Source organism: Protobothrops mucrosquamatus, unplaced genomic scaffold (genome assembly GCF_001527695.2).
Source record: "Protobothrops mucrosquamatus isolate PMUCROS unplaced genomic scaffold, P.Mucros_1.0 scaffold4, whole genome shotgun sequence".
NCBI lineage: Eukaryota > Metazoa > Chordata > Lepidosauria > Squamata > Viperidae > Protobothrops > Protobothrops mucrosquamatus.
This window is the reverse complement of record NW_015386391.1, coordinates 883,009-910,431: the sequence shown is the minus strand read 5'-3', so window position 1 is coordinate 910,431 and position 27,423 is coordinate 883,009. Positions and strand designations below refer to the sequence as shown.

The following is a 27,423-nucleotide window of genomic DNA, read 5'->3' as shown; positions in this document are numbered from 1 at the left end:
AATGAGATGTCAACATCTCCTTCTGTTACAGGGAAGGATGTTATTTTTCCTACAGCCCCCATCTGGGTGTGCCTCAGACTCCAGTGAGGCCAAAATAACCATTATGTTGCCCAAAGACTGGAGTCTGGCGACCTTTATTTATAGATCCACCCTGCAGATATTTAGGGAAAATGACCTCATAGCTTTGGGGTTTTTAAAATACAATAACACATCCAGCACTACAATAAGGAGTCCATTGGCTTTCCACCCAGGACAGGTCTTGAACTGGCAGGCTGTTTGTGGGGGGGTTATCTTGGGGGCTGCCCCACCCAAAGTTGCTAGCCTTATACATGCCCTCTTTCAAAACAGAGCAAAAATGGACCTTCTCCCAACTGAACCCGTGTTTAATGCGCAGGTACGGAAGGTTTGAAAGGCAAAGAGGCGACAGTTCCATCTCAATTGTGCCTCGGAGCAACCTTTACATCTCTTCTCAGGCCAAGCTAGCCAAATGGACAGGGGCATCTGCGGATTCTATATACGGAGCTGGAAGGGGAGGGAAATGACCACTTCTTCAGAAAAGCGGTCATCGTCATCCACAGAGGGGGGATTAAACACCATTTGTGCATGACCCAGACAGACCAGCCATTGTTAATGCAGCTGATGTCCTTCTGGATCAGTCGGCTCTAGATTCACCGGTAGAAAAATGACAGCAGCAATAATCCTTCCTATTTGCTTCTTGGGAAAATCATCTTTCACAGGCCAATCATCTTGCCTGTCAAGATGCTACTTATTTTGCGAAGCATCGAGCTTTTAGGGAAGCCGACCAGGGATGCCTGTTTTGACTGAGGCGAATGGGGAGCACTTCAACCTGTCTGGGAAACACCAGGGGACGAAGGCTCTGGAGAGGCCCAGCCTTGAGCAGGATTCTTGCCCCGGTGCTTGGGGGCCTCTTGAGGAGTTTTTCAGCTGCCTGAAGAGTCACTTCCCAGAATGAGCTCAGCATTTATGCATTTTGAGAAAGGAATGCAAGCAGGAAGCCGGATCAAAGGTGGAGGTCATGTCTGGAATCGCAGCAAAATGAGTTTCTGGCCAAGTCATTAAAGGTGACAGCCAAGGCTGTGGCAGGGGAGGAAAGGCCTCCTCCATCCCAGGTGGTCTAAGTGAGGACTCTCGCTCTTCCAGAAGGCCACAGAGGGCTACCATCCACACAAATTCATCCCCCAAGGCTGCCCACAGAGGCTGGCAGGGCTCCCTCGGCCGTGGGGCAGCCGAGTGAGACCCAGAAAAACATCTGCCAGGATAGAGCAGCTGCCTTGCAGGCCCATCATCGCTGCTTGGGATTGTTTGGGGGGCACCAGAAGTTGGTCTCTGGTGAAAGCAGCCGAATCTAGCAACTCAGTTGTTGTTTCTTAAAAAGGACAAGAGGGCACACTTCACTCCTTCAAACGTCATGGTGCCTGGATTTTTCTCATCTTAAGCATAGGACTGGGACAGGTTTGTTTTGATAGGAAAAGAAGGAAAGAAAGAATAAAAAGTAGCAAAATGTAAAAGTAGCTTCATGTAAGGATGAGAAGGGGAAAAAAAGTGCTACTTTGTGGATGGAAAATACCCATTTTGCTTCCTGTATAGAAGCAACATTTCCTTTTTTGGATACTTTTTAGCATTTTGAATTGGTAACTCTGATTTTTCTTTTTTTTACTTGTCATTGATTCTGTTTGTTGTCTATGCTTCTCTTCACGTGTTTATATGGTTTTGTTATGATGTTGTAAGCCACCCAGAGCCACTTAGGTGAGGAAGGCAGTACAGAAATGTAATGAATAAAATAAATATGTTTCTCAAGCTTGTACATTTTGAGTTACTACATTAAGTGTGCAGTGCAACCAAGAGCCGTGTGGCTGTTCTCTTTTGCACACGTGTGTTCACAGCAGCTGTTCGCAACATTTGTTGTAGGGAAGAGAGAGACTTTTGCTTTGCTCTGAACACTTGTTGCAAGCTTGCGGGGTAAAAGGGCAGCTTCTCATCCACCACAAAGTCTTCGGGGCATCTTTCCTGCCCTGGAGGGATGAGGGCTTAAAAAGAGCCTGTCTCGACAACTGCTGTTGGGTGCTAATATTCTCCAACAAGGCTGGGAGGAGGAGAAGGGGGGAGACAGCATTTGGACAGATGCAGTGCAAAGCTCTTGACAATAAATTCCACCCAGCCGGGCTTTTGGTTTCAAGCCACACTCCATTGAAAAGAATAAAGAAAGTGGGCATATTGAGGAAGGACTTTAATTTGTATTACACCGGAGAGAACAATGCGCGCAGACACATCTATATAGCTGCAATCTCCTGAGCATGGGTTTTTTTTGCAAAATTCAGCCCTTATCACTGTGTTACACCTGCAAGCTGCCCTTTCAGAGGGATAACTGCTTTCCAAATTTGGCGAAGCTAAGAGCCCGCCTTGCCTAAAACCGCCTTATAATTTTGAAGCGAGTGCCAGCTTTGAACAATTCAAGCCACTGAGTTCCACAGAGCAAAACTCCTACAATTTCAGAAAGAAGTTTAGAGTCTATGTTTATGATCAGTGCATAGCAAAAACATTAAAAGAAAACATGCCCCATCCGTAAAACAGAGCTGGATCACCTTTGCATAATTGCAGGGCACTCTCTCCCATCGTTTGCATCAAGCAGTGCTTGTGGCCTGGTCAGCTGACTACCATGTTCATATCCTGCCCCTCCCCTTACACCCCCCCCCCCCAGTTCTGCCAGCTGCTACAGCCATTAGCTCTGGCAGACTTGCCCTGTCAAGAGACAGGAAGGGAGGCTGAAAGAAACGCAGCTTCTTCGCCTCCTTTGTCAGGAACCCTTCAGCCCTTGCAAAACAAATTCAGTGCACAGTCAAAGCACCAGTTAAAATGTATTACAAACACACGTTCTACACACTGCCATGAACCCCATCACAGCTGCCATTTAAGGCAGGGAAAGAGGAAGATTATCTATTATCTATTGGTATCCTGCTGGCTTCCCGTAGTCAAAGCAGAGGAGCCCAAATATCCAGTAGGTGAAATATCAGAGGTAACGGGAAATGCAGAATATCTGCACCAGAAGGAGAATTAAAATGGGTTGCAAAAACATGTTTGAGATGATGCCGTTGCATTAACAGCAAAGTAGGTGGGTTTTTTTTTTTTGTGGCTACCAACTGGCAAATGTAGCATCTGGCATAAATCTGCCTGCTTACCATCTTCTGAAACCAGCCCTTCCCCAGATTGGCTGGACTACAACTCCCATCACAACTAGAGGCAGGGGGAAAGGAAGTTTTCTTCCTGGCTTCACATCCTAAGCAGAGTGGAGAAGTCAAAAATAAATCCATGTTGTTGTGCATCTCGATTAGCCCTAACAAGGACATTATCCAGGTGGCCGGTGAATGAGCAGACACATCTCCAATAGCATTTTAAGTCATAAGTGAGATATGACCAAGGAATACATTATTTGAGAGATGGAGGATAGCTAAGACCACTCATACTAAAAACAACCCACCCTGTGGTATTTTCAGAGACTCTCCTAAAACATCTGCAAGATAAGACTCAGCCTTAACTGCATTTCTAACTTCCCCAAATATTCCACATCTGCTTTACATCAACCAAGAATGAGGAACTAAATAAAAATAAAGGATCTTTGCTAGGACAATGTTCCAATAAGCGCAAGTCAGAAGAAGTCCCAGCAAGTCAATTCCATCAGCTTGACATACCAAGTCAGAAGTAATTCTGGCAAATAAGCATTTTTTACTACCATGTTTCCGAAAACACACATACAGCAATATGGAAATAATAAAGTAAGCAAAATGATTTGTCTCTGAGCTGTCTGCAATCTTCCACAAGTTTTCTGAAGTAAATCCCACTGAATGTAAGACTCTTACTCATGAGTAATATACAGGACTGCACAGATTTCCAGCAGAAGAAAAGATGGTCAGCAGGCAGAGAAATAACCCTGAACTGAGGAGGGAGGGAGGATTAAGGCACCCTTTCCAAAGAGCAAGGAAGGGGACGAGCGGGCAGCTTACGGCGAGGAAGCCTCCTGGAATCTGCTTCTCCAGATGATGGCAGCAGAAAATCTCCTTAGAGAGCATGCAACGGAACCCAACTGCAATTCAACATTTGCAGCATAATTTTAAACCCCTCGGTCACGTGTCCCATCAATGACAGTCCCGAAGGCCCTTTTTACTTCACCCAAAAGTTCTAACATTCAGCAAGTTTACTCTGTTCCCCAAGTCTCCCAAAACCAGGCCTGCAAGAGGAGAGCCAAAGCTATCCAAAGTTCAGGAGGAGTGGCAGTCCCGTGGCAGGCTAATTTTATTAAAAGGCAGAACTTTTATGAAAGTTTGCTAGTCTGCCATGGGGCTGCCAGATCCTCTTCATTCTGAAAGCGGACTCTTGTGTGTGTAGCCTTTTCCTTCACTGGCCACCATTCCCAGCCTCCCGGGGTGTCCGGCTAAGCTCCCATTATCCCCAACCAGTTGGCAGGATTGCCCTTGTAGTCTAGGCCATCCGGAGAGAGTCATGTGGGGGGGAGACCAGTATGGCTCTCTTCATTAAAAAAAACAAAGAACAGTCATCCAAATCCCTTTTTAAAAAACGTCCTCTGCTTCGTTTCTCACGCCTAGCTCCCCTCAATGCAGCTGCTTCAAGAAGGTAAATTCTGAGGCGCCTCTTGTATTGAACAGCTTTTTTTTTTTTCATCCACAGAAAAGAATAAAAACAGGAAGCACCGTTTGGGGCAATGCCCTCACATTCCACAGGGATTAGGCAATATATTAGCCATAGTTTGCTCAGGCCAGTCGGCCCTGCTTGTTTTAGGAGTTATCGATAGTGTTTTTGGGAAGCAACATCTTAAGGCAAGAGTAAAACCAGAAATCAATTTTCTGAAGTTGAATTTAGTCTCTACTAAAGGCTTTAATTTGGGAGCCAGGATGCAGCTTGGCTGCAGCTGTGTCTCAGGAGCCAAAGGGGTCCTAACTCCCCCCCCCCTTTGATGCTTTGGCTCTGAGGCTGAAGCTCACAGGCTCTCTGAAACGCTGCAGTTTTGAGATTTGACGGGAAAATGCAAGCAGGCACGGAGCCAAAAAGAGAGGAGAGAAATGGTCTGTAAGCTGCCCAGAGTCATAAATGAGAGATGGAGGTTATATAAATTGGAATCCTAAAGAAATGAAAGGAGCTACTGGAGAAGCCTCGTGTGCAGAAGTGCCGGCATTTGACCCAAATGCTCAGGGCCGCCTTCCCTGCTTCTGGGCACATCAAATGTCCCCGGGGTGTCTGCCTTTCCCATCGGTGTTCCCCTCTCTGCTGCCCCCAGCAGCCCTTCCCCCTCCTCTGGAGGAGAATGGCACTCTTATCTTGCCAGGCTCAATGGTGGGTCTATAGGAGGGCTTGACCTGAGAAACTTCAGCCTGAATCAGCCCATTGAAGAAGATGCCCTGGGGACCAGAGGGGACGTCTCCCCCTCCCCGAAAACAGCAGGGCTTCAGCCCTGACCCTTGAGCTAGAATTAAGGCTTCCGGCATCAAAAAGGAGGGAATTCATCAGAGCAGTGATCCTCAACCTCAGCAACTGTCAGACTTGTGGACTTCAATTCCCAGAACTCCCCAGCTAACTAGCTGAGGATACCCCATGGCCGGCTGGGGAATTCTGGGAGTTGAAGTCCACAAGTCTTAAGTTATCCAGGCTGAGAAACTCAGCATCAGAGCCAGAAGAACGGAGCCCCGGTGGGGACAAGCCCCCAAGAAGGACTCCTGCGACCCACATCTTTCCTCTAGCTAGGCTGGCCCACCTTCCCCGCGTGCAAGAGCTCCGTGGACCCAGCCCAGATCCAGGGGGTGCTGCAGAAACCCCACCCAAGAGCCTCCAACTTTGAGGGGTGCTTCGACTTCCTTGACTTTATCACCACTGAAGCTCTTTTTGATTCTGGGTGTCGGCAAAACCCTCAGGGAGTTCAAGGGGGGAGGCTCACCCCAGCCCTGAATGCGATGCCGGCAGGCACAGCCTGAAAAGGGGGCGGCGTCTCTCTCTGTGCTGCACCCTAATATCTGAGCCCCGGGGAGCCCAGATGTTGGGGTGCAGCACAGAGAGAGAGGCAGAGGCCCCCCTTTAGCTGCCCAGCCGAGACCCGCAAGAAGATTCATTTGGGTTTCCTTCACCCCCTCCGGATGACGGACGCCCCGGAAAGCGGAGGGGCAGAGATCGCGGCATCCCTGGCCAAGCACTAAAGGCGGGTCTGGGGGCGACTCCTTCGACTGCTGGCTTTGGGGAAGCAAAGGGCGGGGGTGGGTGGGGGGGGAAAGCCAACCGGGGTTGCCCTGATGGGCAGCCCGGACTCCGGACTGAGCCGCCCCGCGGGGCCTCGTGCCCAGCGCCGGGTGGGGCCGGGAGAGCCGCGTGCAGCGGCCTCACTGAAGGGGGGAGCCCGCTGCCTGCAGCCCCCCGTCCCAGCCCTCACCAACCTCCGCGAAAAGCCGCTCCGAGCGCCGGTGAGGAGCCGGCAACCCCGTTCCAAACTTCCCAGCTGCCCACCCGAGTTTCCCCCGGGACCCGCGGGGAGGATCGGCCGCTCCGGCGACTGCCAAGGCCGGGCGGGCCGGGGAGAGCCGCAGAGATGCCGGGGAGGGGGGGGCGGGCGGGCCTTCTTCTCCGGGGCTCAGCCTCCCCCCCTCCCGCCCAGCTCAGCCCGCGCGCCCCCCGCCCGTCTGCAGCGCCGGGAAGCCCCGGGCTCCGTTTGCCCGGCCGCCTCTGGGCGCAGCGCCGCCCGGGGCTCTGCCTGCGAGGGGGCTGCGAGTCCCGGCCGAGGTAGACTGCCCCTCGCCCTGGAGGCTCCCGGAGAGCTGCGCCCGCTCCCGTCGGAGCCCTCGGGCTGAGCCGGGACCGGCGGGCTCCCCTTCCCATCTCCCGCTCGGGCCGCCCGCCCGCCCGCCGCTGCGCCACTCACGGCTCGGNGCCCCCGCCCCGCGGCTCTCGGGGGGCTGCCGCGCCGGCTGGGCTGCTCCGCCGCGGAAGCGCCCCATCGCGGGGGGGGGGGTCGTGCCGGGCGCCCGCCTGGGCTGGAGGGGGCGGCCAGAGCGGCCTGGGACGGGGCTGCCCAAGTGGGGGTCTCGACCCAGCTGAGCGGGGCGCTTTGGGGTCTCTCGGGGCGCTTTCGGCTCATCCCGGACGCCTCCCTCCCGCCCCGCCCCCCCCGAAGCTCCCCGGGCTGCCCGCGATCCTGGCAGGCCTCCCCCCAGTTGGCCCGGCTGGAGCGAACTTCAGCGCTGCGCCCGCGGGCGCCAGGAGAGGGCCAGGGGGGTCTTTCCCCCGCCTGAGCGCTGCCCTCCCCCTGCCAGGAAGGGCCGGGGCTGCTTTGGGTTCCGACCCCTCCGCTCCTCCCAGCCGCTTGGCTCCGTTTGCGCCTCTTCGCCTTCCCGCTTCTGGTCCGAGCGCTCTCCGCGCTCCGTTTTCGCGCAGCGCTGGACCAGCAGCTCTTTGGCCAAGAAGGGCCCATCCGTGGGTAGCAAAGGGCCCAAAGGCGTTCTCCTAGGGAAAACGCTTCTCCCGAAACCCAACAGATGACCGGCGTCGGTCGATGCCTCTTGTGCCAAGGAGAGGTCTCCAGCACACTGTTGGCTGGCCTTGAATGCCGGCTTAAGCAGGCCATGGCTTGATCCACCTTCAAGGTGGCATCTACTTCTTCTTCCAGATCAATCCGGAGCATGCTAGGTAGATACCACCAAGTAAGGCCACTTTATTTAAAGCTAGAAATGTTGTAAAATATTGGAATGTCAGGTTTTGGAGCGCTACAGCCAAGTGAAGAACCCTGGACTTTGCACGCTGGGAAACGTCTCCCCCCCCCCACTTTGCCACGGGTGCCACAGCACGGCAGGCCTGTCACGGGATTCCTCGGCTGTCAGTGCTTGGTCTCCGCCCAGGATGTGCAGAGCTGGGGAGCAAACAATCCCAGCCCTCTTGGGCAGGATTGCCAGCTGCTTTTCTGCAGGAAGATCGGACTGGAGTGGGCTCTGCAGAAAGCAGGACTGGAGGATTTGTTACCGTTTTAAGCTTCCTTTGGTAAACCCAGCCTCAGGGCAAGTGTGATATTCTGCTCACGTGGGACTTCCTGTCTACCTACAAGCCTAACTGACTTTAAATAAACTTTCTGTGCATGCAAACACAGGGGCCGTCGGTTGACTCTGCTCTCTTAAGAACAAACCAAAGCAAATATCTCTTTTATTTATTTAAATGTATTGGCCCCTGACACCAGTGGACACTGCGTGGGGTAGAAAACTAGAGGGAACATAAAAACAGCTAAAAAGGTTCAATCAAACAGACAGCCTGGGCTAAAACCACGATGAAGTCTCTCTGATAGTCCTTCAAAGATCTTCAGATGGGATCACAAGCAGCCTGATCTGGATTCAGAAAATTCTGTGGGTCCCTCGTGTGCCTGGTCACTCGGAACTTCACTGAGTCGCAGATGGAGCAGACCTGGAGATTCCCAAGTGCCCCTTAAAGACCTCCAGCTGTTCCTTCTCATCCATTTGCCTTCTCTGAAGTTTGCTTGATTTGAACCACTGTTTTTTCTAAAGACGCTGTTGTTCCGTTTATCCTTTGGAGCTTCTCCATTTTTTTTTCATTTCTGGTCTATACATCCCATAAACCACGGGTGGCTCAAAGGCAATCATTCAATAAGCCACGACTGGTGGATGCACATATTCAGCTAGTCCAGAAGCTGCAAGGGCTGAGTTCACCCAAGGAAGTTGGAGCTCTGCCTTCTGGCATCCACAGGACACCATAAATTAAAAAAAAAAACAACGCACACCAAGGTAGTAGCTATAACAATTTGATACACCAAAAAAACCGGGGAGAGCTTTGATCCCATCACTGTGACTGCCATCTTGACTTTTTTTGACTAGACCCTGCTGGCACCCTGGTGTAAAGCCAGGTGGTGCATGTTCACTAGTCAGCAAAATCCCCAGCGTTCCAAACCAAAAACAGATTACATGCGATCAAACATCTTTTGTTCCTGGAAACAAGTGTTGGGGTTTCCTCTCTTCTAACGCCACGAGTCCCTCGGCAGCTGTCCGGGCCGAGAGCCGCTTGCTCAGCAGCTGTTGGGGGAACAGAAAATCCAGGCTCATGGAGGGGAAACGGGGGGGGGGGGTGTCCTCCGGGGACCCAGCTGAGCGAGAAAAGTCCAAAGCAGCAGCAGGGAGAACGTGGCCAGGAGAAATATGGGCCCAGGACTTCACCCTCCAAGTCTTCCACTGGAGATCAAGGCTGGGGCAAAGAGGGGCTGGAGGCCAGGAGCAGATGGGGAAGGGTTTAGAAAGCCCAACTGCCATCTTAGAAGTGCTTTTAAACAATTTTTTTAAGTGCCTTTAGTAAGGAAAAATAGCAATGCTACAAAAACAATCCACCAAATAGCCCTGCTAGAAATGGGGATAGGAGAAGAGAATTTCAACAAACGAGGACAAATGCTAAGAACAATTATTAAAAAGAGATTATGAACCAATGAACAGTTTTGTATTTGGGCTTTAAGACAACCTGTACATATTTTCTCTTGATGATGATTTATGGAACAGTGAACTCTTACACTAATAATAGTCAGTTGGAAATAATATGTGTGCGTTGTCTTTCTTCAACACGGAAGGGATGCAAAGAGTTCTAAGTTTAAACACAAAAGAAATTAAAGTATAGGTTGTGCTTTTTTCTGGAGGCACATAATTTCAAGTTTGTTTCCTTTAAACTGGGATTCTTTTAGAATTCCTTTTTGAGGAACTTTATGACTTTATCTAGAACACACACACCCCTCCAAGTACAGCACTGGCACATTGCAGAAGAAGGCTCAAATTCCCAGTTGTAGCCTAGCCCTCCCCCCTCCCCCCCCCATCACGAGTCCAGTAAACAATGGCCACCATCAGCTAATCGCTTTTTAGGCCTTTTCCCTGCAGGGGAAAACCTTGAGATTTGCTCTCTGTACAATGGGGTTGATATGGTTGGTAGGGGAAGAGGAGGATGAGCTGATCTTTGACCCCCTTCTTTGAATTAAGAATGACTTCTGCCTACTGATAATACAGGATCACATCACCTTCCACGTCTGATTTGCTGTTTTGTGTCGCAGCCCTTCCCACTTCCTGGGGCCTCAAGAAATGTACTTAAAAGGTGATGAAAAGGGACAAAATGGGAGGATGTGGTTTGGGTGCTTTCCCCCCCAAAGAACGTTGCCCAACTGCTGTGTTAACAGCTTGAGAGAGAAGATGTGAATAAAGCTAGTGATATGCAAAGTTAAAGGCGCACATTTCTGCCGCAAGGGTTTTGTGACACGTCAGAGAAAAATCCGGGTAGGAGCTGGGTCTGATCTCTTATCAAGGAACCACGATTGCCACCAGCCAATGATGATTGCCAGAGGAAGAAGGATGATCATGAGGATAACCTTTGTGAGCTTCTGAGATCAAGGGCCATCTCCTTCCATGCCCAACTCCCTTGGGTCCCACGACTCAAGGAGAGAGGAGGCCCTCCTGAAGCTTTCACTGCCACCCTAACAGTTCCACCCACGAGGAGCAAGCAAAAGCAAATCATTCTGGCCCATCAACAGGGCTTCAGGGGTTGTCCGTTCTTCGGCCAGGTGCCCCACTGTCCACCTGCTCCCAACTCCAGGTTTTCTGGATGATCTGAATTCTCTAGGTCCATTTTGGTACCGCTTCAGATCAGTGGATTCCATTGGATGACCCGTGTTAGGAGCTGGAGAGAAGGAATGTCCATCTTAGGATCAGAAATTATGTTGGGTGGATGAAGAACATCAAATTCAGTCTGAACTCAGACAAGTCAAGACACTCTTAAGCAGTAAAGCTGATTTGGAAGTTTGGTTTCAACTTTGACTGAATGCTATAATCCTCTTGAAAACAGAGGATCCGGAGGGTTCCCCAAATTCTGAGAGTTTTTGGTACAACACGTCTGAAAGCAACAAAATAGGAAATGGCTGATTGTGAATAATGAAAAATCCATTCTAAAATGAATTACCTGTATAGATATTAATTTTTAGTTTTCTCTTTCCCCCTCTTTCTTTAATGTTTACATGCTTGTTAGGAACTTTTCTTGTTCACAAATTTTATTTCTCTGGATCCGTCTATTATTTGCACTTTTGTGTAAATCAGTATCTGAGCCCAACCAGAGGACTTTCTCCCCATTGCCCAAGTTGCAAAACAGGAGGAGGAAGGCCCGCGAATCGTCTTGCAATACTCAAAAACTTGGCCAACACTACAGAAATATTACAACTGAGAAGAGGGGCCCTCACTGATGCTGGGTGTCTCTGCTTCTTGATGCGGCCATAGTCATCTCCAAAGACCTAATCAGCATTAACACACTGAACTTCTGGAGAGTGAAGAGGGAAGCTCCATCTCTGCCCCCTTCCTACTCAACAGCTAAGGTGAACCCACATTCCTGGTCTGTGTGTAAACGGGGCACCCTCTAGCGCCTCCACTTAGCCTATCTGTATGACCGGTGAATTAAGAGAATAAAACTAGTTAAAAAAGAGGCTTGAACAGTTAGCCAGTTATCATGTCTTGCTATCGAATCTGACCTTCAAGTCTGTGTTGGTTTTTCATAAATTTTGCTTTCATAAAAACAGAAAATGTGACTTGGCCCTCCTTGCCTCTGACCTAGGAACTTGATCTTGGAATTGCCTCTCCCTTCTTTAGATTTGCAAAATGCCCCAAATCGGGTCTTTCTTAAGGCAAGCGTGGGAGATCGACCAAGTTGCTTCCATGAAAGGGAAGCATTAAAGCAGAGAGGGAAGTAAAAGAGGCTGCAGAGGGAAGCGCTGAACTTCCTCGTGTTAGTGACACACAAAAAGCATTTGATAAGTGCAGTGGAAATTCCTGCCAAGGGTGAGCAAAAGAGGGAGCAGTTTGAGGTTGGGCATTGTTCTCTTTTTTTCTTCCCAGGCTGTTAGAGGGAACTCGACCTCCAGAGAATGGGTCGTCTCTTCCAAGATGGAGATCCTGTAAAACCTGAATGGGGACTCTTTCACAGAAATGTATGCCAAGACTTTCCTTGATCTCAGTGCTGGGAAGTCCACTTTGTTGGTGTGGGGACAGGTGCTGGCGGTCCCAGACTCCAGGAGAGCCGAGATGAGGCAGTGATGGTTTTTTGTGGTAACAACGTTGTTTTGGACTGACTTTCCCTTGAAGTTCTAGCTCACCTTGAATTGCAGCAAGATAGAAAGAGGGTTTATCATCTAGAACGGGTCCCCAGCCCCCTCCAGTTCATGGACGGGTACCGGCCTGTGGCCCATTGGGAACAAGGCCACGCAAGCAATGGGCGAACGTGCACAGCCCCATGTGCACACATGAAACCGTCCCCTCTCCCCTGCCACCACCACCACCGGCCAGGGCCACCAGTCTGCAGAAGCGGGAAGGTTAGAACCGCTGATCTGGAACGTAGACCGACCGGTGGATTTTCGGCAAGAGCTTAGGCGAAATTTCATCAGGATGAGAGCCGAGTTCCTCTGTATGCACCGGATGGAGTTAATACTCACGTCATGCCACTGAAACTCTGGCAGAGCAAGTCTCATTTTTAACACATATTGGGAAAAAGCTGTGAATTGGGAAGCTCACATTTTTTTTAGTTCCATATTTTACTTCCATATTTTAGATCTACTTCTTTGTTTCCAGCTCTTAAGAGCTTTTGCAGTCATTTTCTTTTCCTTTTTTTTTCTTCTCAAAATCAGGGGGGTTAGCAAAAGAGAGAGAGACCACAGTAAATACGCCTTGCTAAGAGAGTGCAATTTCCACACTTCTCAACTCCATAAAGTATAAATGAATGAATGAATGAATGAATGGATAGGTAGTGGGAGACAGCAGGGGCTTCTCTCTGTCGTCTTCCTTCCTGGAGATGTTGGGCAGCCTGATGAAAAAGAGATTGCTAACCTCACCGGCCTCTTGCCCTTCTCTCCCCACCTTCAAAGAGCAACTAAGTGAGATCAACCTGTTGGGTAATGCAGGCGGCCCCCAGGCTGACAACCCACCTGGTTAAGCCCTTCCTATGAATTCAACAGATAAGAAATGTGCTGATCGTTTCAGCTGGGAATTTCAGAAAAACCAGACTCTAATCTGAGTTTTATTTGGGAGAGAATAATTTGCAATGCTGGTTAAAAGTCTTTTGCTAGTTTAACTCCCGTTCAGTTTCACCGCTGACACACACATGTGCACATACCCACTCCCACACCCACAAATTGTATACCAGGGACAATAAAAACAAAAATCCTTTGCTTTTGTCTGCTCTGACGTAAACTAAGCCATCTTGAATAATTTTTAACTTAAATTCCATTCCCCTTCCGTACCACATTCCTTTAATTTCCATTTCATTCGGCTTCTTTGATCTTGAATCAGCGGAGTATCAAATAAACTGAAATTTTACAATCACACACTCAATACTTTGGATTTTTTTTTTTTACTTTGTAAATTAATTCCACCAGAAAAGCCAAGGGACTAAAGCTAAGAAAGAAAATAGCCTCTTGTGGAGCCTTCTTTATTAAAGAGTCTTTGTCTGGGGTTGGTTTCTTTTTAGCATCTCTCTCTCTCTCTCGTTTGTTTTGTTTTTTTTCTTGTCCTTCTGGAAAATTCATCCCGGTAGCCCTCACGTTACATGAAAGGATGCTTGTTAAAAAACACTTTGGATTCGGTTCCAAAGAAAAAGCCAGAAAACTGAGAACATATGCATGAAGGCGAAGGCCTCACTCTGACCCCCTTAGCCCCAAATTCTTTTTCCAGGTCAACTGATGGATGGACTTGGATGGAAATAGTTTCTCCTCAACCTAAAATTCTTCCGATGTGGACTACAGCCCCCATGAGCTGAAGTTCCACTGCCTCCTGGTTGGTGTCTCAACTCATCTGGAAGCCACCAAGCATGAAGAAAGAGGCATTATGGTTGGGGGGTTTGTGATTGTTATAGGATTCTACAATGTTACACAATGATCTAATGGGCTCCACTCTACCATAGGGCGTCCAAGCTGGTTAGCAAAACCATCTTTTAAGAGCCTTGGAAAGCTGGAAAGGATAATTTCAATCCATTGCTCTGTGTCCCGCACTCTGGCATGGTGGACTGCACTTCTTGAGTCTCTTCCAGGTGACCTCCTGAAATGTGCTATCACACAGCAGCCTCCCACTCCACCTTTTACAATAGGGCTCTCCAACTTCAGCCTTGTTGCGCCTTGTAGACGTCAATTCCCAGAATTCCTCAGCCAGCATGGCTGGCTGGCATGGCTGGCTGAGCAATTCTGAGAGTTGAAGTCCATAAGTCGTAATGTGGCTGAGCTTGGAGACCCCTGTCTATAAGGCCAACACCCCACCCCAGTTCTCTCCCTCTCCCCCAGGCAGGAGGGCTTCATTTAGTCTGTACCAGCTAAAGGTCTTTCTGACCTTCTTCAGGTGAGGCACCAGATTCCCCCGGTTGGAAGATCAGCCTTTTTTCCTAACCAAGGAACCTGCTTAAGCCCCGAAGCCAAATCCTTTGCCCCCTTCAACCAGTGAGGAAAGTGACTGCAATTTCATTCATTGAGGTGCCCCTCTCCCCTTTCATCTGCCTTGGCCTGCAGCCCAGTGCCGCCCTGGGATCTGCTTCCTTTCCAGCAGGACAAAAGGATCCCTTCCCTCCATCTTCCCTGCACGGCAGGCAGACGTATTATTTTCAGCTGCCAGGCGTCCCTCCCCAGCTCCCCTTCAGAGACAGCTGCATTCCTGTGGTTCTTTTTGGCTTCAGGGCAGCCCTTCGCTTGCGGCCTCCAAGCAGCAGAGGAGGAGGAGGAGACCTGCCCCCCCCGCCACCTTGCAGAGCCCCCTCCCCTCAGATAACAGGCCACTTAGGATGGGAGCGGGGAGGGGGGCTTAAATCCCCTCTGCCTAAAACTCAAGTGGACATCAGCAGTGTTGTTTGGCAGGGGCAGAAGGAGAGAATGAAAATTCAGAGAGAGGAAACTGAATTCAGTGCCAGATGTTTGGGCTTTATGCCTTCAACTTGTGGACTCCCTTCTCTTTTGAACAGATGTGAGCCGAGGAACATGGCGAGTTTTTCTACCAGAGACTTAAGGCTCACACAGACCTCAAGTCTGAAAGCTCAGAAGAGTAAATCTCTGACCCCAGGGATGGATCCAGACTGGATCCCGCAATATAATAATCCCCTTTGTAAAATCTAGGGGTAACTATCAGGCTGCTTGCTGTTCTGGTCAATGCATTTGAAAAGGGAGACTCTCAACCAGAAGAGAATATTTGCAGCCCAAGGTTGAACTGTGAGACGAGGAGGAGGAGGAGGAGGAGATGATGGTGATGATGATCTGGCCTTCATATTCTGTTTTTCAGAGTAACTCTGCCTTCCAAAGGAGGAAAAGCCCTTGACAAGGAGACTGAAGCGGACATGGTGCCCCTGATGAAGCCTTCCAAATACACCTCCAGTGAATCAATAGGAGGCTAAAAGCTACAGAAGACAAAGCTAAATGTACCTAAAATGGTTTTGAAATAACTGCCCTGGAGAAATGTTCCCTCCTGAACTACAATATCTCTAATTTCCTCTTTTGCCGTCCTCAGAGGTGGTTGCAAATTGAGCCGAGGAGCATCCGAAGGTCCCTGGGCTTTGGCTCTCGCTGGCCCAAGGAGGAAGCCACAAAGGCCTTCTGCTGATGTCTCCCGCTTCCCCTTCCCAAGGGCTGCCTGTCTCCCCACTTCCCCCTTGGAGACGAAGCTCCCTCCAGACCTTCTTGGGCCTCTGGAATGACATCACGGACACGTTTCCACCACCCTCCGCTGTCAACGCTGGAGCAGAGGATGGCCAGTCTTGCCCTCAGGCAGTGTGTGTGGTGTTTTTGGCACCTGGGGAAGAAGCCAGTGGTGGTACCACCATCTCAGGTGGCTTTTGAGAAGTCTCCACGTTCAAGGACATCTGCAGAACTTTGGACAAAGCAGCTTTTTCTCTTCCCTTCTGGTGGAGCCTGATCGTTCACTGTTTGGGGCGGCAATTTTCACTTTTTTTTGGTGCACACACAGTTTCCCTTCTTATCAGAAATATCACAGATAAATGTTTTCAAAAGACACCTTTGCAAATATTCAGTTTCACCCTGAATCTCGGTTCCGTTTGGGGGGGCTCAGCTCAACTTCCTGTATGGACCACTGCTTCCATTGTTGAGCTCTCTTTCACGACAACCACAAGCCTGCAGCTCATCCAAGAACATCTACCCCTTCCTCTTTCGAGACCACCTGGAGATAAGGAGGGGGCTGGCCACCTTCCCCACTGACTGCCCTGGCAAGGAAGGGCCGGACCCACTTGCGTTGTCACTGAACAGAGGGCGGGGTAGCCAAACACGGAGGCTACTGGATATAGCTCTTTATTTGGGAACTGTGCAGAAATAGGAGACAGGTTTCTTAAGATGGCCTCAAAAAGGCCAAATTTAAACCCTCCCTTCCAGGCTGTGGTTTGGGGAGATGAGAAGAAATACTTACCTCTCAAATTTGCACTCAGCTTTTCCTGCTTAAGAGCAGCCTTCGGATCCCAGCCAAACGTCTGCAAAAATAGCAGCAGACGAGCTTCTAGCCCAGAATGAAAACATTCAGGTTTGGGGACCTCCTGCTTAGCTGGTGCCTCTGCAAAGGCCTGCGTTTTTTTGGGGAGGGGGGCATTTCTCTCCCAGTGCTATTTTGGGCTGTGAAACCAGGGTTTTCTTATTTGCTTGGGGCGCTGGAGAGCTGGAGATTTAAATTTAGATGGTGGGGTTTGGCTGTTCTGGGGGTGACCCGCTTCTGTTTTGAACCTCAACAATCCACCCTGGAGAAGACAGTGTGGGTGTCAGTGTGGATGCTGGTCTCTGTGTGTGTCCCTTTGTCTTTTTAGGCATGGGAGGGCTGTGACACACAGCTGGGAACGGGGGGGGGGAATCATTTGGCATTTTCAGTGAAAAGGAAGACTTTGCATCATTTGGTAGCCAAGTTAAACCTGTTTTCGACTTACAAACTGGCAGGAAATTATGCGGCTGTTTTTCAGCGTTTGCAATGTCAGAGGATGACAACACTTGAGTGCTCTGGAGGTTTTGAAATTTCGCATTTCAGGCTCACTTGATGAATCTTTGCAATCTCTGGAAGATTTCTTTTGGACGTGAGAAAAGCTGCGTGACCCCCAGACTTACTGAAAATCGCTTCCTCTGGAACCTTGCTAAACCTACGGAGATCTGAGGCAACAGCTTGGCCTCCAATTTCCCAAAGCATCCTCTCTTCCACCCGACCCAGCTGGGAACTGCAACACAGGGCTGCAGGATGGGCCATTGCTCCTGCCAGCTGGCCCTGCCCTTTTCCATGGCACTCCCTTCCGTTTCCCCTCCCTGTTTTCTGCTTCTTCCCAAACAGAATTTCTGCAGAGGCAGAGAAGGCTCCATCCTGAGCCGGTTGGGGTTTGCAGGCAGGAGTGCACGTTGGCTCGTTTCTCTTCTGCTGAGTTTCCAAACGCCTGCCCCACTTCTCGGCCTCCGTTGTTCACTTCCTGGGCAAAACAGTCAGATTTTAGCCCTGGTTCCCCGAAGAGGTCCTGGCGCTAAATGCCACCTCCAGTTTTAGCTGCCCTGTCTGGGAGGGGCACCGGGCTTTTGTCTTGCCAGCCTCAACCCAGCTGGCATCCGTGTCCAGCAGAGGAGAGCGCTTGAAAGGAACCAGCCCACAATTCGGCCTCTGGTGAGGTGGCACATTCTAAAAATAAGAAACCCCAGAGGCTGTGGAGTAAAAAAAAAAGGCTCCATTTTCTGCCTCTGCTCTTTGAAAAGAGAGTCGAGCCCTTTGTCCCTCTTGCCGGCTGCTGCGCCCCCCCCCCTCGCTTTTTATCTGCCGGCGCTGGCTGGCTGGCTGCATATCCTCAGTGTCAAATCTCTGAGCCGAACCAGCTTTCAGCCTTTCTGATCTAATGGAGACCTAATGGACTAAAAGCCGAGGGCATAAATAAACCGTGGGGAGGGTTACGTGGGGGGGGGGGGCTGAAAGCATCCTCCAGGTGGCTGCTAGGAGTGAGGTCCCAAGAGTCAAGACAAAGACTCCATCCGTCAACTTCCGCCAGGGAGGAAGGTTGTGAGATTGTAATTTTTAAAACTTTAACTAGTGTTTTTCAGGCCGGAAGTGTTAACTTTAGGGCAATTTGGTGGCTGAAGGATCAATATGCACTCTGGTTGCTACTTAGAAAAAGCAGCCAAAAATACCTGAGAATGCTTCACATCAGAACCACATCTCCCCCAAGGAAACCACCAGTTGCCGCTCTTCCAGCGTGGTGTGACAGGGCTTTTCAGATGTTTCCATTGCAGAGTTTTGCTCAGAACACACTGAGGGCACACGAAGGCAGCATAATCGACACCCACACGAATTCCTCCCAGGTCCAGGTGTTGCAACATCTGTATGTCATCCCGCTTGGCTGATCTTCTCTAGGTGGAGAAGCTGCAGAATCAGACTGGCTTAGCATTTGGTTGGGACATCCCTCTTTCTAAAGTAGACTGAGACATTTAAACCATCTTGGAAAGAAGGTGATAGCAAACCAGGTCCTCAGGGTTGCGAAGGCATCTCCATAGAGGTGACCTTGAAGTCAGCAGGCCTTGAAGGCAACCTGAAGGAGGTTCAGGTCAAAACAGCTCCGACTGGACCAAGAGCAAATTGCAAAAAACTAGCCAAGCCAAGAACAAGAAAGATTCCTGAGAGACTGTACTTTTAAATTCTTCTTCTGAGGGACGCCCCGAGCAGGCCGTGTCATCCAACAAGTGAAGCGTGCAAGCAAATGGAGTGCAAATAATTTCCAGCTTGTGGCCAGATTAACGGTCTGAGCACCAGAGCGGACAAGGGACTGCAATTTATTTTATTCTTGTACTCCTGGCTTAGCTCTGTGCCAAGTAAACAATCAGGTGGGTCGGCTCACCCACAGTTTTACTTCCTTTTCATGGGAAGCTGCTCTCCAAAAGTATCAGGGGGAAAAAGTGCAAAAGGTGGAATGTCAGGTAGCCCTGGAGACTCTGTCTCCCGGGGGGGGGGGCTACTCTGCAAGGTGGGTTCCAGGCCCAGACATTGTTTTGCACAACAGGGTTGTGAGGCTGTAGCGGGCTGGGTAGAAGGGCTAGGTATTGAGAAGGTGTTTTCCTTTGGGACAAAGGCAAAAAGGGCAGGCAGGCAGTGCCAATGACATCCAAGAAAGTGGCATGGACAATGGACTGGGCATTTCTCGAAGCCAACTTTGTTCTAAACGGGGTCCAGAATTCCAGGGGAAAGAGAAGGCTAAGTAAAACAGGAACAACAAGTGAGTTTTAGCACAATGCCAGATGCAGATGCCTCCACGGGTTGTGTGTGTTTGTGAACAAAAGTCAACATGGCAGCCGTGGCTATACACTCAAAGCCTTGCCCCTTTTCTGGGTGCATCGCTGGCCGCCATCTTGACCTGTGTGACACCCCCTCCGAGGACCCCCCCCTGTATATTTCATCTCTGCCACTGTTGTGTGGCTGTGCTCCCCCCCGGCAATTATCACATCCTCTTCTACAGCTCATCTTTTTTAGAAATGTATTAAGGGCAGCAGAGAGAACGAAGGGTGGCCACTTCCTGCCCACAAACTCTCGAACATGCAAGTTACCGAAATGGAGGAAGAATACTTGTAATGACAGAGGAAGCAGGCCCCGGTTTCTAAAAGCAGACAAGCACGGCTGGCAAGTGGATGGGCGGCCCTGGCGAGTCTTGCTTGCAAAAAGAAGACACAGGGCATGGCTGGCCTCAGGTGCCCGTTTACCAAGATGGAAGGAAAATGCAGCTGGAATCAACAGCAAGTTCCAAAACAGCTCAAGCATTTCTCCTAAGTGGCGTCAAGTTGGTCTTCAGAACGGGCAAGGAGATCCACACTGAAAGTGAGGTGGGGAGGAAGGAAGGAAGGAAAGGAAGGAAGGAAGGAAGGAGATGAAGCCTTAATAACAAATGAAAAATTGACAAATCATCCAGACAGAATATTACATCCCAGTTCACTGCATGTTTTCTTCATTAATGTTAGAGAAGAAGAGATATTGCTGAAGTTGAACTGACTTGATTTCTCCAAAGGGATGTCCTAGTTTATTTATTGTTAAGTCATGTGGCAAAAGTGCACATGAAATTTCAAGGAGACGTTGACAAGGCTCTCAGTGGAAAAGCAGCAGTGACTGGGTGTCTGCCAGAGGAAGAGGGCACCCCGTGGGGCCTTCCTAAAGAGGGGCAAGGGGAAGCAGTGAATGCCCACCTTTGGGGCTGACTCCAAAACGCTTTCAGCTTCACAGACCAGGATGAGCTGCAAAAGAACCTCTCCCAACTGGGAGTTGAGTATCCATCAATGGGGTCAAAAACACCCAAGTGGCCTCTGTTGAAGCCAACACCAACTGGAGCACTTTGGGGCAAGAATCTACTTCCTTCACGGGCACGCTGGTGATGCCTGAGTTGGTTTGAGTGACCAGAAACATCAAGGGAGACACATAAGTCTTGTTTGGCAGCTATGAGAGTGAGTTTTCTTGAATAATTATTTGGATGGCTGCATCCCTTCATGTGGACTTTCAACTTGGGCAAGAAAAGAGTCAGTCAGCTGAGAGAGGAGCCAGAGAGTTCCCTTCTCCCAGGGTTTCTCAGCTTCAGCCATTTTAAGATGTGAGGACTTCAACCCCCAGAAACGGCTGGGATATTCTGGGCATTGAAGTCCACACGTGTTAAAATGACTAGGGTTGGGAAACACTGAATTATGATGAACATTTGAGAGAAAAAACGGACAAGTGAAGGAGAGAACCTGATCAAGAGGGTGATCAAGAGGGAATTGGGGTCCAGAAGATATAGGGACCAACACTTCCTCTCAGGACTTTATAAGAAGACAAGATGAATTCACGGTAGCTCTGGCTCCTAGGAGATGGACTACGGTTTTGAAAACCTGGATGACAAGGTTTAGGGACAGCTCCTCCTGGAGAAAAATTGATCTACATGGTTGGTAGAGGTCAACGCCAATTTGGTGGCACCTAATCAATCCCTTGTAATCCCCTAAAGCAGAGGTGGGGAAGGATGGCCCCTTTATGACCTATGGACTTCAACTCCCAGAATTCCAAAAGGCCCATCATTCCCCACCCCTGCCCTAAAGCTCCTGCCTGCAGATGAATGCTTAGGTATTTCACTGGCTCCTTGTTACGGTCTGTATAGAGAGTCAGCTGGGATCCAGCAGCCTTGCCTATCCCACAGAAAGCAGCATTCCTAGCTAGTGATTGCACTGACGTTTCCTCGTGCTTAGTGTGGCCTGGCCCCATCTTGGGGAAGAATGTCCATTTGGGCGTCCTGGGGGTGGAGGATCAGGTCTGATTAGGAGCAGAATCAGGGAGGGGTGGTGGCGTTCAGCTTTAAAGAGTTGAGGTTCTTCCAAACAGCAAGAAATGACTTGAAAAACCCCAGGGCAGGACTGAGTCACTGCTCGAAACGGGCGTTGGAGAAACATGTGATGTCTGAAGCCTTCCTTGGGTTGGGTGTCATTTTCCCCTGACAAGGGCACCGAGTTCTCTTACCAAGTCCTTCATGATACACCCTCCCCACACACACACCCAATTCCCCACCTTCAGATGGAAAGCTGGGGGGGGGGGTTTAACACTGCACCCATTTCCATGAGCTTGAGAAGAGAAGGGGGAGGCCGGAAGTTTGGGAGGAAGTGAGCGAGGCGAGGGGGGGGGAGCAGAGCAGGTGGCTGACATTTTTGTGGGTCTCGCGGTCCTTTCCAGGCCGCTGAGCTTCCTGTGAGAAAGGCAGCCATTAGCAGGGGAGCCTTGCGACGTCTTCTCTCGCAGGGAGGCAGGCAGGACCAGCCCTGGCTACGCGCTCTGCTTTGCTTGCCAGGCGCTTGACAGATGGCAGCGCTGGGTGGCTGCCAGCCAAGCAAGCTCCATCTTTATGAGAGCCTCTCTTGGCTGTCCACCAACCGGCTGCTTGGGAGGAACCTGTGAGCAGGGAAGGCCGGCAGGGAAGATGCTTCCTCCTTCTTCCGGACCATTTAACTGAGCAGCTGAGGAAGCAAAGGCTGCTTCACGCGCACACATTCTCTCTCTCTCTCTCTCTCACACACACACACACACACACCCTCCTTCCCTCCCTGAAGGCGGCATCAGACAATCCCCAAGGAGTTTGAAGCTTCTTTTAAAAAGGCTTCATTAATTCGCCAATGTTAAAGTCTTAATAAGTGCATGCTAAAATGGAGTAATGCAAGGACACTCGGGAACACCCAGTGCCTTTGATGGCAGCTTTCTCTAGCAGGTGCTGCATGTGGCTCCTTTCTCCACAATAGAATGGATTTGAGTCCTGAGACGCTGCAGCCATTGTGGGAAAGAGAAATGTGAGATTTTTTTTTTAATTATTATTATCATTTTCCAAGTGGAGAAGTTTCTACCTGGAGCAGAACAGCAGGCAGGAAGAACGCTCAGAAGACAGCTGGCAGCTGCTGCCCCCTGGTGGCAACTGCATTTCCCCACAGGCAATGAAGGTCCTGCTTAGGGGGGCTGAGGCAGGTGGGCTGTCCCGCTTGCTCAAGTGCCATGACTCTCAAGCCAAAGTAAGAAAAAGGCACGGGGATTAGTGCAATCCGGGTGAAGGGCTTGTGGCTTTGCTGAAAGGAAAGCAGCAATGGAAGGGCCTGAACGGGACTCTTGGGGGACTACAACCTGATGGAGGAGGGAAGGTCCAAGACTGAGTGGTGAGATGGCCATTCTGCACCCAGCAGAAGAAAGCCCAGTCCAGGTCCAAGCAGTGCATCGGACTCTTGGCTGGACCTTCTCCTCATTCTCAGCCAAGGGAGAGAAAACGGGAAATGTCCCCAAGAAAGCTGCCGGTGTAGGTGAAAATCAATGCAGCAGCATCTGTTGCTCACAAGTAAGCGGGCTAAAAAATTGGCCTGAAGCAAAGCAGCTTTAAGAAGGAAGCCCTCCATTATTTTGCAAAGCATCGCCCCACTCTTTCAGATTCTAAAGTAGCTTTATTCCTTCTAAGAATAAAGTTTACTAAAATTTGACACAATTCTCCCAAATAGATGCATCTGGTAGACACAGTGATGAAATCAGATGTCCTGACTTCCTCACCCCTTGATGTGATTTATATAAATGGCACAATTTACGTCATTTGCACAAGGACTGCATTACAGAGGGGATGTCATCACCCCAATCCGGTGGATGTGGGTGCCTCAAAACAAGGCTGAAAAGGGGCTTTCCGGGCCAAACGAAGAAATAAACAAGCAACCGTTGGAATTTTGGGTTCAGCTGAGTCACCCGGGTGACCCTTCCCATCCACATGAGGCTGTGAAGAGGCAGAGATGGAGATACCAGACGCTGAGGATGAAGCCTTCTCCTGGGGAGGACCAAGAGCTGGAGAGCTTCCTTAGCAGGTGCCTTCAGGCTTGGCCAGTCTAGAATGGAGCCACTGCTCAGGTGAAAGTAGGATCTCTGGAAGGTACCATCTCCATTGAGAAGGCTCCTCCCCAGCTGCGGTTGATGAGGGTCATCCCCAGGTAAGTCCCAGATAACTGGTGGCCTTGGAGGGCTGACCTCTTTCCACCTTTGGCCTGACTCCATCAAGGAAGGGGGCTACGGCAGAGTGACCATCCGGCTTGCATTGCGTTCTGCCACAAAATGGTGTTCGTGCCTCAGCCCAGAGAATCGCTCATTCAGGGTCACGCTGGTCTAAAGAAGAAGGACATAATTGGTGCCAAGTTGCGTTTGTAGAGAGAAGGTAAGAGGAAATTCCCCAAACAGGAGCCAGATGTGCATGAAGGATCCCTCCCTGAATGGGAATTAGCTTCGTCCAACCTTCCCCATCCCGAAGGCCTTCCTCTGGGACTTCAACTCCCAGAAACCTTTGCCAGGGAGGCTCCAGGTGGAAAACCCTATTTAAATTCTCAAGACTGGACCACTTCTCTGATCCAGTTCCTTCTTTGCAAAGCTGCATAGTCTGGACTTGTAGAAACCCCGATGGAGTAGGGGAAACACTTAGGCAGTTCCAGGAGGAAAAGATCGCCAAAGATCCCACTGAACTGACTGGGAATCTACACTGCTCTTTCCTTTTTCTGCTGAAGGTCACATCATCCATCTCCATCAAGCATCAGGTGATAGGACTGATGGCCCCAATCCCTCACACGTGCGCACCCATCGCTTAAGCCCCAAAATATCCGATTTGGATCTTCATCTCATCTGGAAAAAATACTTAGGGCGCCCAGCCCTCTCTTTCCTTCCCTTCCAGGGTCCCCGTGGGGTCATTTCTGCCCTGGGAGAGTTCTCTACCTGGTTAGCCATAGCCCGGAAGTTGAATCTGAGCGTCACTCCTCTCGGCTGCCGGCGGAGCTGCGGGGTCTGCCTGTTCCACCTTCTCAGGAAGGGTCGCTTTGCTCCCGGCCTGCAAAAAAGCCAGACAGTTCTGGGAATGGGAGTCCACACATCTGCAAGTCACCAAGGCTGAGAAACACTGGACTGCAGAGATGTGAAAAAACAGGCCGTCCCATTTGGTGATTAATCTGATCTTTCAAAATCTATTTATTTATTCATTAGACTTCCACCTCCTATCCCAGAGGGATTCATCCAGTGTTTGACACCCCCTGCCCCCCCCATTCTTGGCAGGAATTGCTCCAGACCCCAAGACTTTCTTCTTCTTTTTCATCGACCCGGTTGCTTCCGTCCACAGAAGAGTATATAAATTCAATAAATAAAATAAATAAATAAGTATGCCTCCTAAAATCCAAGCCACGTTATTCTTTTTCACCCGCTGACACAGCAAGGGATGCCTGGTGGTGTCAAAGCTGACGAGGATTCAGAGACGCCAACCCCTGGACTACGTGTGTGGCAGAAAATCCTCGGTGCCCCCCTTGCTTGCCAGTGGAAAGTTCTCCTGCAGATCATTTCAAAGGTGCTTTCTCAGAAGGCAGCTGGACTTTGTTTTACCTTGAAAGGACATTTCACTTCTCATCCAAGAAGCTTCTTCAGTTCTGACTGAATGGTGGAGACAGGAAGGATTTATACTCCATTCCCCACCGTTCAGTCAGAACGGCAGAAGCTTCCCGGATGAGAAGAGAAACATCTTCAAGGAAAAACGAAGCCCAGTTGCCTCTTGAAAAAGCATCATTGGGACGACCCTGACCTGGATGACTGAGAATCTCCACAGACTTCCTCCTGCAGATCTCAGAGGCAACGCAGACGTAAAAGAGCTACTGGTCCAAGACTCACGGTCCCAGGGCCCCCAAATCCAAGTGTCTCAGGAGGAAACATACCCCTGGAGGTGGCCTGCCTGGGGGTTGGACACTGAGACGGTCAGGACCGCTCCAGAAGTGGGCTGCGTTCTCCACCTGCCAGAAGAGCGAAGCCATCATTAATCCGTGTAGACAGTGACAAAGTTGAACAAGGTCTCTTCTTTGTTGTTTATTTACCTTCTCACCCTTGAAAGTTTCTGCTCCATTTTGGACTTGATTTGCTGTTGAAGGAACAGGAAGGGCAGGCATAAAAAATGAAAACAAAATGGTTTGTTAAATGGCTAAAACAGGAAGACTTCCAGGTTACATACCCGCCTAGATTACTTTAAAAGAATTAGACAAACGTGTGGAAAAATACATGGATGAATGCAGCATCCATGTTCAAAGACAGCTTGTCGTGAAACAGCAATTGTGGAAGGCACAGGCCAGACCGTATTGAGCAGCAATACAGTAGAATTTGGACCTCATTCACATATGTCTGGATGCTTCCAGCAGAGAAGGAAAAAAAAAACAGTAGTAAAGCAGCTGGTTATGCTTCAACTCCTCATCTTTAAAATGGGTAAATAATGGGGACTGAATTTTCAGAGTTAGTGCAAGAAGTGAAGGAAAATAAAATATGCCAGTGGAAAAATGCTAAGGAAAGAAAACTGACCCGTTTGTTGAAGTTAAATTTGATTTGGCTCTGGAGGAAGGCTCGTCCTTGGTTTAATCGGAAGGGTCTGCGGTTGGCAGAAAGAAAAGGGTCTCCAGTTAAATACAGCCATAGATGCTATTCTCAAATCTGCAATCTGAACCGAAGTGTGTACAAAGTTTGGGGGTACGCCTACATACTCCTTGGACCTTCAACCAGTGCCTCACATTTGCCCTCTCCTCACCACCTCACCTGGATGCTGAAGCCTCGTGAATCACGTCTAAACCCACCAACCTCCGAAATGGCAGCGACATCCCTGCTGCTTTGAAGGCTTCGGCTCTTGCGGGTGCTGCTGGCTGAGGGTCCAGGGGGGGTCCATCACTGCTCCTGCCCGGGGGGGCTGTCCCTGACTTGTCCTGGAAAAGACGCCCAGCAACTCACCACCTCGGCTGCTCTGGCCTCTGCAGGGCTGCGCTTCCTCAACTCGGAGCCCCTAGGAAGGGGGGGTGAGGAGGGGGGGGTCTGCTCCTACCTGCTGGGCAAAGGGTGGCCGATTGAGGGGGCTCCTGCCCTGCATCTGCCCCGCTGCTCTTGGGCCTGGGGTACTCATCCTGCTCCAGAAGGGCTTCCTGGTCCAGGGGGGCTTCCTAAATCCTTTGGGAAATCCTAAGGAAACGCCAGCCTTTGATTTGGATTCCTGGGTAGAATGTATTCCACCTCCTATCCCAGAGGGATTCATCCAGTGTTTGACACCCCCTGCCCCCCCCCATTCTTGGCAGGAATTGCTCCAGACCCCAAGACTTTCTTCTTCTTTTTCATCGACCCGGTTGCTTCCGTCCACAAAAGAGTTTTTCAAATGAGGTTTTTCAAAATCGGGGACCTTTAATACCTGCCAAGCCCACCCAAAACCCAGTTGCCCCGAGGGGAACCCCCTAGGATGTGCTCCCCGGCACCCCTCTGCTCCTGTATCTTTTGCCAGCAATTTCGAAGTGGGTGGCGATGCCAGCTCCTTCAGCCTTCCCTTGCTGGGGAGGCCTCTCTCCAAAGAGCCAAGGGCACCAGCCCCCTTGGCTGGCTCTCTCCTTCTCCGGTCCCTTCCACCCACCTGGCAGGGTTGGTGGGCCCCAGCTCTGGAATCGAGGCCTCCCGTTGCCAGAGGCCCCGTTCCGGGTCTTCAGCTGCCGCTGCTGCCAGGGCTTCCGGATCGGCTGGGCCCGCTGGTTACGCTGGATGATGTCATCTAAAGAGGGCACAGAGGCAGCTGCCCCACACTCTCCCTGGCACTCCCCAGGCACCGACGCCCAGCAGGGAGAGGTAAGGCAGGTTGCAAGGGGTCAGTTACCATAATGGTACATTTTGTTCTTTGGTTAAGCACAAAAATCCTCACATTTCAGTGGGAGGATGCTTACCGGAAGCGAGATCGGCCATGGTACCCCAAGTATTTTGAAAGTGGGGGGGGGGAACCCAGGCACTTTCCTCGCCTATTAAACTACTAGCACAAGGAGCTTTGACCCCTTCTAGGCAGCTGCTGTAAGGGGAGGGGAGGGGAGGGGAGGGG

At 50.3% G+C, this 27,423-nt stretch overlaps 1 protein-coding gene across 1 annotated transcript; it reads right to left on the bottom strand.

The window, feature by feature from the left end:
* Positions 1 to 22,958: 22,958 nt before the first annotated feature.
* Positions 22,959 to 26,514, bottom strand: LOC107303285 (UAP56-interacting factor). Its single transcript, XM_015832502.1, has 7 exons — positions 26,398 to 26,514; positions 26,160 to 26,281; positions 25,887 to 25,953; positions 25,412 to 25,455; positions 25,256 to 25,330; positions 24,276 to 24,387; positions 22,959 to 23,678 (listed from the first exon to the last, which is right to left on the bottom strand). The coding sequence occupies exons 1-7, from the start codon at positions 26,473 to 26,475 to the stop codon at positions 23,583 to 23,585; spliced, it is 594 nt and encodes a 197-aa protein (XP_015687988.1). The 5' UTR covers positions 26,476 to 26,514; the 3' UTR covers positions 22,959 to 23,582.
* Positions 26,515 to 27,423: the final 909 nt, after the last annotated feature.

Excerpts from the sequence above, each read along its gene's own strand:
- LOC107303285 (XM_015832502.1), bottom strand. The coding sequence starts at position 26,475 with ATGAGTACCCCAGGCCCAAGAGCAGCGGGGCAGATGCAGGGCAGGAGC. Across the intron at positions 26,282-26,397 it reads GGCCACCCTTTGCCCAGCAG|GACAAGTCAGGGACAGCCCC; the intron begins GTAGGAGCAGAC and ends CGTCTTTTCCAG. Across the intron at positions 25,954-26,159 it reads ATGTCGCTGCCATTTCGGAG|ACCCTTCCGATTAAACCAAG; the intron begins GTTGGTGGGTTT and ends TGCCAACCGCAG.